The following is a 13,484-nucleotide window of genomic DNA, read 5'->3' on the forward strand; positions in this document are numbered from 1 at the left end:
GACACTTCAGCAGAGAAAGAAAAGGTTGTCCTATTCACTTGTCCCTCCTGCATGAGAGATTTTTTCTTCAGTAAAGTAGTTGTTTGTTGTCAAATTAGCAACTCAAAACATCCCAATGACTGCCTCCTTCTTGGGACTATAATTTCTTTTACCTACAGGTATGTTAATATGAACAAGATTTGTGGACTGGCCTTAATAAAGTGATCAAAAATGTGCCCCCCCTGAAAGAATGACAAAATTATATAATTATTACTATATATTCGAAAAAAACAATAAAACGCATGTGCGAGATTAAGCCGTTTTCACACAAACAGGCAATTCGCTTCTCGTTCCTCACCTTAAAAGTTCAATTCATTTTAACTTAACGGGCTGGCTACATTGCACGCGTAACATATGTGGAGCGGACCATCCAACATTACGCTTTCACCATAATCAATGAAACTTGCTACACCGGGCAAGCGTGAAAATAGGACAGTCTTCTATTTATATTTTTTTTGCGCAAGGTGTGTGCGGCCCACACAGAAATAGATCATAGTGTAATTTTTTTATTTTTATTAAACTACAGATATACAGGAAACGACTCAATGACTGTCAGTGAGCATATTGGCAGTTTTATTTTGAGAGTTTCTGTTTCTATTTCTTTTTTCCCTCAACTGCGTCCTCTGATAACAGCTTACAATCCCAAAGCAAAAGCTCTCCATCTCGCCTGTGACTCTAACAATGCGCCGTGTGTGCGCAGCAGGTGTAGCCAGTTAAAACAACATTCCGTGGCACATAGCCTACTGTACGCTCCGCTAACGGTCCGCATACTTTACACGTTCAATGTAGCCAAAGTCGCGCAACCTTGTCCCTATTTTCAACTGTTACTAACTGTTGCTAAATAGTTGTGTGATGTGTAAATCAATGTGGTTTTTATTTATTTTCAAAAATGATGTGCACTAAACCACAATTGTGCAAGTGGTCACACCGGTAAGTGTTTGGACAAACTCAAACCCCTCCCCCAAGCATATATACATATAACTTTTCCTTATTCTACTCAGTGTCAAATCATCCAGACAAGCAAACACAAGCTGAGAGACATTCATACCGAGCGGAGCTGAACAACACACTTTAGCTAATTTATTTAGAGAACTCATTAATGGATCTGATACTGGGAAATAATAAATAATAATTCTCCTGCGTATTGTTAGTCTGCTGTTGTTTTCAACAAGTCAGAAAATAAATTCTGCACACTGTCACTTTCATTAGGCATCAACATGAACAGCAAAGCTTTCTCTTCTTGTTCTTAATGATTGAGGATCAAGTCACAGTTTTGACATTTTCTTGCTTAAGCTCACCAAATTTTATTTTTCACATTTTTATAGCAACACAAATGTGCAAGTACCAGTATACCCCATTATTGGTTGTTAATTAGTGTGGACATCTTTTCTACCTATTTCATTCTGTTTGTAAATGTTGCTGCTTAGCTTTCCTGGATCATAATGCTGTAAAGTAAACACACTGTGAAGATAAATACTTGAGGATGTTGTGACATACCACTAAAGGTTCGACATTGTGGGAAATACGTTTGTTTGCTTTCTTGCAAATAGTTAAAGGCAGAGATTGATACCCCGACTCTCATGTCTGTTAGTTATAATAATAACAGCCAGCAGCCAATTAGCTTAGCTTAGCATGAAGACAGGAAGGATTGCTTCTATATTCCCCCGTAAAACCACAACTTGTCATTTCTACAAAGTGGGTTTTATATGAAATAAACAAACAAGATTTACCTTGTTATTAAGAGAGCTTTAGAGGTGCTGGTAGGCTTCATGCCTTGTTATCTTTGGACAGAGCCAGGCTACAGTTTCCTCCTGCTTCCAGTCTTTATGCTACACTAAGCTAAGCTAACCAGCCGCTGGCTGTAGCTTCATATTTAACAGACAGATGGGAGAATGACATGAATCTTCTCTTAACTAAGCGCATTTGCAACTATTGCTTTAATAGATTAGATTAGATCACAAACAGATTTGAACAGATTCATTTTACTGACTGAGACAGGCAGACATGGACATTTAATATATAAGAAAGTAAACAAAATGTATTTCTAAGACCATCAAGTTTGACTGAGACAAGTTGTTAAATAACTGAACCTAAAAGCGGTTCTTCCTCTCGCCAAATTTAAACAAGCATATTTATTTCTTGACAAAAAGGGAAACAGCAAGGTACCTAAGACTAATGCAATGAAATATGTCTTATCTTTTCCTTGAGGCCAAAAGCACTGACACCCTCTGCACTGTTAGTAGTGCAGTTCTTGCCATCCACTCAACGTAAACAATGTCTGACTCAAATGATGTCATCCCTTCCTGTCCTGTGAATGAATGGGAAATTGTGGAACTAAACCAGCTACATTAATTTGCCTGGCAAACTAACTTCTGTGTTTCCTTTTGAATATGAAAGTAAGAGCACTACAGGAGCCTAATCACAGGAGTGGCCGTTGTGTGGTTTAGCTGGTGCGTTTTCAGGCACATAAAGAAGTCTTGTGTGTAGAGGAGAGAGACCATGGGAGGAGTGTCCAATAAAGGAATAGAGAGCTTAGGGCAACTGTGCACAAAATTACTGTTCGGAAGCTTTTAATAAATGCAATTACAAAAAAATGTTATTGGTTTCTCCAGAGAAATCCATTAAGACCATGAAAAAAATTCATAGAGAATACATTAAAATGTCAGAATTTCCGCTGCCTAATTTTCAGAAAGATTCATAATCACAGAGGAACACACTGACACTGAAAGTCAAATGTTGCCAGCTTCAATCTTAAGAATTACTCGACAGCTAAATAAATAAAATATAGATGAAAAATGAGTTTTCAAACGAGCAAAACTCCCCTTTGTTTATTATGAAATAAATGCTGGAGCATAAAGCAGTTTTATTGCCATAGTGCAGCCTTATTAAAACAAATGACACATGCAATGGATTGCAGGGAGTTTGTGATTTAAAATGTATGCAGTAGTTTGAGCTGAATTTAAAAAAGACTTAATTTATCAATTACTCTGTAAGTGGCACTAACTAGAGTAAGCTAAATTATAAATCAAGCCCAATTTACATTTTACTATAACACCTACTGCAGAGTTTGTCAGCATCAGCTAGAAAAAAATATTGTCTGAAAGCTCTTGTGGTGTAAAATACAAAAAAAGTCATATTGCACTCTCTCTGCCCTTCCTTTCCACCTGCATTTATATCTCACATTAGGGCAGAGTGATGGCAGTAATAATATGATTAAGTGTATTAATTGTTAGGACTGTTGTCCTGAACTCAGCTTACACCTCAAACAGGATTTCTGACAGAAAGGCAAAAGCCTCACTGTACTCGATTATCATAAAAAGTCAATTCAGCATGAGTACTCCTCTCTCATTCATCCTGCCGACAGCTAACACAAATCATACATGACAAAAGATTTGATGTTTAAAAAGTAACTATGTTTGAACACAAACTATTAATTCTAAATCTGTACAAAGAAACAAAGTATTGCGGATTAAAGCATTTGCAGCCTGTTTTTAGTCAACTGTTAGTGAATATCCTAATTATCCTCTTTAGTACATCTATTGAAAAATGTCTTCAGCTCTGCCAAGAGATTCTCTCACATGCAGGACACAAGCACACATCAACAGCAGAGGCAGAATGTTGCTCACTCTGTCTGTACTGCCAAGTGTTAACACAAAAAGGTCTCAAAGTCCTAACTGTGTTCTGTTAAAAGAGCATGCATACATACTGTAGCGTACAAAGTCACCCTGGAGCGCAAACACACACAGCTCCACGGCACATATTCTTGCCTACCTGTAGCCCACGTCTCCTCAGAATGCTGGACTCGTCCATGGTACAGAGCCCCGACTTATCACGCCTGCCTACCAGCGCGTAGCCATGCTGCACTGCCTAGCTCCAGCCTCCTCCTGCTCTCTCCCTCCCTGCAAATCTGATCTTAGCAGCTGCTAAACACTTCCATCAGAACTTATCTGATTGGAAGGAGGCAGTCAGCTGACACCTCCTCTTGTTCCTCTCCTCTGTAACTTCAGGAGTGAAGGAGAGATGGAGCGAGAGAGGAAGAGAGAGAAAGGGGGGGGGGGGGGTAAGGGAGAAGATAGGCAGTTCTAATTTAGCGTAGCAACGGGTGGGGGTGAGTGGGTGGGGTAGCAGGGACAAGTGGGAGCCCCAAGACTCATTTCTCTGAGCAGCCACGTTTTTTGGGCACCCTAGGTGACCATGAAAATGAGAGGATATCCTTCCAAGCATTGTTCTGCTCCATCCTTAACAATGAATCTGGCATCCTGTCTGCGGCAGCCAGGCTAACCGACCTCACTGGTCTTTTTGCAGTCAATGAGTCATATGAAGACTACAAAATACACACCTGAAGTTTAGACCAGTAAGGAAACATAATGGCTGTGACTACAGTTAACATTAAATGTAGAAGAGAAGATGGGGAGAGAGTGTGTATTATATGGCAGAGGAAGAAAATAATTCCAAGGCATGCTGTTTAAGTAAAAAATGTGACTGACCAGGACCTTTCAAACCTGCTGTGAAAATGTCACAAAAACTGCTGTGGGCTCATTTGTACATAGGAAATGCTATCCTCGTTCCAAACAACCAAATACTGAGTCATTATCATGCTGAAATCAACCGCACTTGCCTGCACAGCCTGTTCTATATACCACTGCATAACCTGTGTCAATTTTCAACAACTCACACGCTGCTTCTTGTCTCTTCTTTGAGTTGAGTTTTTTGAGCCAGTCAGTGAGTGACCACAGATCTTCACACTCACTAACTCAATGTTCCCACACCCTCCTGAATGATTAGGATTTGGATAAATAAGTTGTTTCCGATGCCATGCTGCCAATTCTATCCTGTAATTTTGCATTCTGTTTCAGTCTGTGTTTTTCTTTGCCCCCCCCTTTTGCTTTCTCTTTTTTCACCCTCTCTCACTCATTTCTATTCACTGTGGTACTGCTCTGTGAATATTAAGTGGGCCCCTTCCATTCTCCTCATCTCCAGCCAAGCTCAAATGATTCCTCTTAGAGAGTTTGGCTTGGAATGACAGCTACCCACTACCACAAGCTGGTGGAGGAGGTGCACAGGACTGTCAGACAGGTGACCACTACATCAACTTTTCTCATTTTGAAACCTGTACAAAATAATGCTGATGGAGTGTTGCAGTGGCTGGGGTGACAGTCATTTGTGCTGCTGTGCTGATAAGAAAGCCAAGAGTAGACAGCTCAGGTCTGCGCTCGGGTAATCAGGCTGTTTTTGAATAAACCCCTCAAAAACCTCAGAGGACGAGGATTACAGTAGTCAACTTTTTTTTCAGCTAGAACAATGCCCTCCAGATTACCTGAGGAAATTGAAGAATCCTGTAATGTTCAACAGACAGGTCTCGAGTTATTGCTCAGTCTAGGAACAATTAAGAAATTCCACATTGGACTAACAATGAAGATGAGAAGCTGCAGGAACACTGGGGAGGGATCATTTGTCTTATTCAATAGAGAAAGAACTTCCTCTACTGTATAAAGTGGCTGTAACAAGTACAACATATAAAACAGCTTGGTGCTGATACAATAGATCAATCACAGAACACTTTTGGCAATCACACAATAGTGCAACCAATTTATTAAGAGTCTGTAGCCATGTTAGCAGCCATGTGAGGCTGTACTTATAGGCACAGCAGTGACAAGTATGTTAGCCTGACAACATTTGCTAATTAGCACAATACACAAAGTATAGCTGAGGCTGATGGGATTGTTATTTGTTTTGCAGGTACTGTACCAAATTTTGTGCAAATCCATTGAGAGGATGTTGGGATATTTCACAGAATAAGTTCAAACTTTGACCTGCTGGTGGCGCCAGAAGAAATGCCAGGAGATGACCAAAGTCATTAGGATTATACATCATCTAGATACCATGAATGTTTGTACAAAATTTAATGGCAATCCATCCAATAGCTGTTTTTCAGCGGTGAACCAAAGTGGTGCCATCCGTAGAGCCAGGCATGGCTAAAATGACCAAATATTTTTTGGCTCAAGCTTCTCAAATGTGACGCTTTTGCTGTTTTTTTTCTGTACTTTATATCATTTTTAAATATTTTTGGGTTGGATAAAAAAGCAATTTGAAAATGTTGTCTTTGAAAATTATAATGGACGTTTTTATAGACCAAACAATATATAGTACAAATAACAATAATGTAGTTATTTGTTCAAGTCCCATTGCTAGAAATAAATAGTAATTAAAAATAGTAGCCATAGTAGTTTTTAGTGAAAAGAAACACTGCTATGAGTCAGGTTAAGGGCAGCTATAAAGACAGGCATCTTGTGCCAGTGGCCTTGGAGCATAGCCATAGAAAAGCCTTTGGGTTGTCTGTGAATCATTTCCTCCTGGCAGGTGGGCAGCTCAGGTTGTTTCCTTTGCTTTTGGAGAAAAAAGGGAGCGCTTGCACTGAAAGCATGCAGCGAGTTCTGATTGAGTGACCAACAGCCTCTGCTCTGCTTGAGCTTATCAGACCAAGAGGCGACCTGCAGATGTGAGGCCGGCAGAGGAGGGACATGGGCCTGTGAAGAGCGCGGTAAGGAAAGAAAGAATCAATTCCTTCCATACAAAGCAGTGCAAAGAATCCATTTGACCAAAGCCAAAGGAGTGAGAATATCCAGCCATGTTAAAACCCTGTAGAGCCAGCCTCCGAATGGACGAGGCAAGTCTTTAACCTTGACAAAAACCGCAAAGATAGTAACCAAGAAGAACCAAAAGCTGCAACGACTCACTCTCAATTCCTCTCTGTTTTTTTCGATTTTGAATAAATTGCAATAGCCTAACAATTGCAAGCATTCATAAAATGAAAATGTCATCTTGAGTCCACTTGGACAATCCAATAGGCTTTCTTTTCAATTCATTAACCTCAATTTCAAATACTGTAAACACAAAGTCACACTGTGCATAACACAAGGTCACATTTGAATCTCAGAGCAGAGAAAATTGTATCTCAAACATAGCGGATGACAGGGTTTGAACGTCTCAACTGCAATTACTACTACAGGAGTGACAGTTTCATTTATATCACACCCATATATTTACAGTAACTCACCGCACTATATGTAACTTTGGGATGCGTTTCCAAAGATATTCTGTGGAACATAACAGTGCAAGGGAATAACAAAAACAGCTCATGAACATGAGCTAAATGTTTTTATGCAGTAAGGTAGTATTACTATTGTTTATTGTAATTCAAATGTTGCTGAAACACAGACACACAATCTCTTGTAACTAAGTAAAACTCGCTGTTTTGTTATAAATTCAGTTGGAGGGTTGATTCAGCTTTAATCTTTTCTTACTCTAGTTTTGTGTGTGTGTGTGTGTGTGTGTGTGTGTGTGTGTGTGTGTGAGTGAGTAACAACATGTTACATATACAGACTATGGGTCAAATTTAAACATTACAATACACGCAGCCATGCAGGGACCACAAAACAAAGAAAGACACCACAGACAAACAGATCAATAAGGTGCAGCTGAGTAATTTGTTTTCCACTCTCTTGTTTTCAGCTGGCTACTCAGGCTGGATAATCATATTTTTCCATTTGAGGTGGGTTGAACAAGGCAGGTTGTTCAGTGTTGAATGATTATTTTTTTGTATTTGTTAAAAAACTTGATGGTTTTTCTGACCAGACAACACCTTCTGTTTGAACACACATAAACTGCCGTTCCTTCCTGTGCAACAACAAACTGCTCCAACAACAACGATATCAGTGAAGGACATCACTGACTACCATTATGAGGGAGAATGAGAGTCACACAGGCACAACATCAGGATTATGACAGTCTTATCTCCATATCACACCTCAAGTGAAGTATTGATTTTCTGTCAAAGATCATCACAGTCAAGAGAGATGTGCCACGCTTGTGGAAGGGCCATGCACGCCCAGGGGCATGATGGGAGAGCATAAAGGAGGGGAAAAGGCAAAAAGCAATAACAGGAGGGGGTCAAAGCATGGCTTTCTCATTGTAAATTAAATAGTTTTGTTAGTCGTAAAACAAATAGCACTTTTTTTTAACCACTGAATGAAGGAAATTATGATGGGCATTTTTTACTACTTTATGACATATTATAGACCAAATGAGTATAATTGATTAAGTGAGAAAAATAAATCAGAGCATATCCAATTAATTGATAATGACAATCGGTAGATACAGCCCTAAACTCAACAGACCTGAACAACTGTAAATCTTACAGTAAATTAAGTATTTCTGGGTTTTGGACTGTTAAATTGGACAAAACAAGACATTCAACAACATCAATTTCGGCTTTATGGTATTGTTATAGCAGCCAACAGAATTTTTTCGATAATGAAGCACTAGAAAATTCATCAAACCATAGTTGTAGTTTTTTCATCACACGACAGTTAGTAAAAACAAACAGGGAGCCATTACTTAGTGTGCAGAAGTGTTCACTGACTGTGAAAGATCAAAATTAACAAGGTACAAGTATTATTTTTACCTCATACCTTAATACCACCTTAAAAACACAAGTCAAGTGCTCAGACCAACTGTTACATTAAGTATCTCCATGTTTTGGACTGTTAATCGGACAAAACAAGACATTGAACAACATCAACTTGGTCTTCCGATTTATCGATAATGAAGCCCTACAAAATTCATAAACTCCTCACAAAGCAGCAGTGAGGCCATCTACAATCATGTTCACAGTCAAGGAGCCTCATGCAGCCACTGTCTCATTCTAGTTTTAAATTAAGGAATATTTGTCTGTCAAAAGCTTTGAGAAACAGTACCTTCTCTACAAAAATTTAACAACAGAAACCCTTTGGTTTCTTTAGTAACTCTGGAGAACTGTGAAGCAATATAAAGTGAATTATGCCCTGCTACATAATAAGAACCAAATGATGAATTAAGCTCCACATTTTCCTAAAAGTCCTTGCAATTAATGTTTTAACAATAGTTACTTTTCTAGTATTTTTAGTGAATAATAAAACAGTAATACAGCCTGAAAGTAAACATCTCAAATTTGCCCATTTAAAACTAAACTATGAAAAGCCAAATCCAACAGCCAATTCAATCTCTTTAAACATTGATATATCTGCCAAATATGGCTTTGGTCAGAATTGACAGCAATGCTCAGCGCACTAGATGCAGTACGACAGTGAGTATGCTGGCAAACCTCTATTCATTCATTGTCATTATGGTCAGGGACTGCTGTGCTTCCCAGTTATATAACCGTCATTATGACAAATACCACTCTGCCTGTAAGATAATAGACAGGCATCATCTTTTTAGTTTTAAGTACACTGAAGATGAGGACTCACATTTAACAAACTACTAATTGTGAATTACAAATCTGAGAAGAAAACAGCAACTTCCATTTAGAAGCTAGTAGCTGAAGTGTTTGTTTCTTTTGCTTCTTTCTCAAGGTCAGCCAATTCACAATCTTTTCTAAGCTTGTTCTGAGAGGCAGGATAATACAGTGGATGTAGTTGAACCCCTTAGGTGTCAGAGCAGCCTACTCCAAAAAATACCATTAAGATGTAGCAACACATCAGCCATTTAGCTTGTTCCTACACAAGACAATATCTGAGCAGCAGTCACCAGCATCTCATTTTCTCACGGCGCCAACAACAGAGTGACCAGGGGCACGCAAACAGTGTTGCCAATAAGGACAATACGACATTGAGCTGCATATTACAGAAAATATTTGATTGCATACTGTATGCATTCAAATGAATGAAGGGAAGAGTGTGGGAAGAGAAAACACAGCATTGGCAATCATTAGTTTCACCAAAGGAAAGTCATTCTACGGGCCCGGGCAAAATTGCAGCAGATAGAGGACTGGACTCATCCTCAGAAGAGCTGAAGGCGGTGTGTTTCAGTGTGGAATCTCCTACAGTAAGGACGTGCAATGAATTTTCTCACATCGCAGTGGATGCACTAATTGCTAATCTGCCCCATTATTTCCTTTTACATGAAAACTCATTTTTGGAAGTGGAGTGGTGCAGCACGGCATGTAGTAGAGGGGGAATGTCATGCACCACGGGCGTGCATTGCAGCCCAATGCTCTTTCTAGCAAAAAACCCAATTCCAACCATCTATCTGTGGTCCCATTTGCTGAATGAATTCTGATGAAAAAATGTGTCTGCTGGGTCCCCATGACCTTACGCTTACAGCCTCATCTGAGAGGTGAGTGCAGAGTCATTCACGGCTCAGAGTACACTAAGAGCACTTACACCAAATACTCTTACTACTTCTTAATGCTGTCCAATATGATCTGATACAGAGAAGCTCTCAGTACTGTAGATGAATGTAGAGCGATTTATTCACGTATTACTAAACAAATTAAAGTTTTGAATGAATTCCAGGATATATTTTTTGGTTATATCACTGTTATGTGACCCAGATAATGTAGTAACACAGGTACACACAGCCTATGAAGTAAACAACTGCCCTTTATTATCATAAAACATTTTTGCTAACTGTATCCCCTCTTGTCATTTTTGTTGCTATGAACATGTATAAGGACAAGTGCCAACAACTAGCATAGCTTTAGCTCAACAGTCCGACCATGGCGACCAATAACCACTTATAGAATTACAATTTGGCATATCTAAACAAAATCAACAATTCCCATCAACATACCTCTTAGGACCTTAGCTAATGTTAGCAATTAATTGCGGTTAAACAAAGAACACAAAGATTACGTTAAAAAAATTGACAATTAGACAATGTTTCCTTGGTGGGTAGAGGAAATGCATGTGGCTAGAGACCCTGAACCTCTCCTGCTGAAGTGTCCTTGAGCAATATACTGAATCCCTACCAGCTCAAGGAGTTCTGCTGTGTAGCTGCTCGCATGCTCTAACCTTCCTGTGATGGATGGCAATTAAAATAAATGCCTATGGGGATCAGTAGAGCCTTATTATAAAAACACAAATATCTTAAAATACTGGTGAAAATGTTAAAAGACTCATTCACGTCATCAAGACATAAATTGAACCAACACATCGACTAGAGGAATTATCCACTGGAGGACAATTATGTTACAGGAAATCATGTATTCATTCACTCTGCATGGCACAATATTCAAAGGGATTAATGTCTGGCTTTTAAAAGCACAAGGATACATGGGTTTTAGTTCTAAACACTGAAAATGCACTAGCGCCCCCTAGTGTACAGAATTAGTTCAGATATTTTTGTACCTGTCTCACAAACTGTATTATGTTATTAGTGTAAACAGGGTCACTATGATGTCATGAGCCATCTGAGAAATAGTTCAGGTTGCCGTGCCTTTTTCTGGGTTGAACGACTCGGATCACTAATGGTATAAGTGTCAGTTACTAAAATAAACTGTCAGTAAAATCACCCACACACAAGCACAGATACACATATTTATGCTCACACACATGCACGTTTTTTTATTACATTAACCTTTTCTCTAACTGATACCAAGCACGCACTAGGAATGACTCATATCCTAACAGCATTGGATTAGCCTCTGCTTTTGATTGTATCTCACTACTGAGACAAGACAAGATCACGATATAGCACATCAGAGTATCTGTCAGAGTCATCTGAAAGAACACGCTGAAGGACACCTCTGTCTTCATGACTTCATTCTGTTCAAACTACAGCAGGGATGCACTTGGACTTCTTCAAAATGTGGCTACATTTTTAAGTATGTTTTTCTTAGTCATATGTGTTTACATTTTTTAGCCTTTAGACTTTAAATGCATTTCTCTAACTCTGTAAAGACATGCACCAATCTTAAATAGTTTTCTTTCTCAATGCATTTAATTATTGTTGATAAATGTGAACACTTGTTATGTTGGATGGCTTTTTATGTTTTGTACCCAGAGAAATATATACATTTATAAAGTATTTTACAGCAAAGTGCTTTAAATCTGCAGCAGTTACAGATAAGAGTCATACAGGACATTCATTAAACCAGAGTTCAGCTACAAACCAAAAATAAAACAGGTAAAAATAAATTATAAATGCATTTGATCGCAGTTCACTGTTTATAGGCACATACAAGAGAATTTTAGTGTGTTGCATGTGTGCCGGAAAATGTTTGAACATGACCATGTTGTTTGATAATTTTATTTTTGTGTTGAGTAAATGAAATATAATTTGTCTAGAATTATCCTCTTACTATCCTCTTATAAAATAAGTTTGATTACCATAGAGTGTTGATTTTTATTTATTCAGACATGGTTATAAGCAAATTACCTGTCCCCTATTACCTAACATCTTCAACTACACAGAGCAGCTTTTGTTATGAACAAACTGTTCAGGATGAGGTAATGGGAGCATAGATCAGGATGCAGAATATCGTTGTGGGGTCATGATTTAGGAAGTACTCACCATGCTGGAGGTGAGGGAGGGGTCCGACTTTCCGAGGTTCAGGGAACACATACGGACCAGGTTAGACATCTCAGATGACGGCTGCCAAGCTGTGTGTGTCTGCTGGGGGTGGGAGGGTAGCAGAAGGTACTTTCCTGCAGAGCAACAACAGGAGAGGTTCAGTTAATGTTTTGCATTTTGGCAGTCTCTCCAAAGAGTGATTTACCCCCAACTAAACTTCTCAGAATTCCTAATTTGTATAACTTTTCAGGGTATAATTAGAGGTGATATTATCCATTATTTTACAAAAGAGCAAATATAAAAAAAAAAAAAAAAAAAAATAAAAAAATCTATAAAATCTTTTTTTTTTCCCCTTCATTTCTCTTTCATTAATCGTCTCACTGTGCCCAAGATTCATCTTGTGACCCTTTGGAGGGCCCTGACCTCTAAGTTGAGTACCACCGCACTAAAACAACTGTGAATAAAGTAGTAAAAACTAGTGCCATCTCAACCAGCTACAACAGTAAAATGCTGCTTACACATCGATGCATCAGTTTTAACTGTCTAAGGATGTGATACACAGTAATATATCAGTCAAAGGGGCTGTTTTTCTTCAGAATAAGTACTTTTACTTCTGATACTTTAAGTACATTTTGCTAATGATTCTTCTGTACTTTTACTTTAATTATTGTTTACATTAATATATTGGAACGTTTACTTGTTACTTACTTGTTTTCACCACTGTGCAGTTGTAAACAAGCTTTGTCATACTACAGCAAATTCAAACTGCTGTCACTCTCCACCACCCCTAACCCATAGGAGGGAGTTAACGGGGAAGACTGTACAGGTCAAATTACTGTTCATACCAGTAACATAAGATAATCAGAGCTGTCTGTTCTTGTTAGGAGTATACAGCTGAAGCCCCTGACCCTGTGCAGCCAGGCAGGATGTCAAAGGGTTAAATTAGGCCAGAGGGGGAAAAAGCCCATTAAGAGATCACTGACAATCCCAACATTACATAATCAAAGCACCAAACAAAGTCTGATGATGGTCAGTAAATGGCATGACAACATGAGTTCTGTATAAGAATATTGTTTGTAAAACTTAAATAAAAGCTCCCAGGGCTGGCACCT

General features: G+C 38.7%; 1 protein-coding gene across 10 annotated transcripts in view; it reads right to left on the minus strand.

The window, feature by feature from the left end:
- Positions 1-13,484, minus strand: part of mast4 (microtubule associated serine/threonine kinase family member 4) — a 97,666-nt gene that overhangs the window by 56,047 nt on the left and 28,135 nt on the right. For 8 of the 10 annotated variants that reach the window (XM_035991158.1, XM_031317404.2, XM_035991156.1 and 5 more), the window contains exon 3: positions 12,373-12,506. In XM_035991158.1, the coding sequence (XP_035847051.1) occupies positions 12,373-12,506 (134 nt within the window). Of the gene's footprint in view, positions 1-3,810; positions 3,905-12,372; positions 12,507-13,484 lie in introns of those variants that run through there. The other 2 variants (XM_035991165.1, XM_035991164.1) reach the window with 1 other exon arrangement.

This window comes from Sander lucioperca, chromosome 14, assembly GCF_008315115.2.
Source record: "Sander lucioperca isolate FBNREF2018 chromosome 14, SLUC_FBN_1.2, whole genome shotgun sequence".
In the NCBI taxonomy this organism is placed as follows: Eukaryota; Metazoa; Chordata; class Actinopteri; order Perciformes; family Percidae; genus Sander; species Sander lucioperca.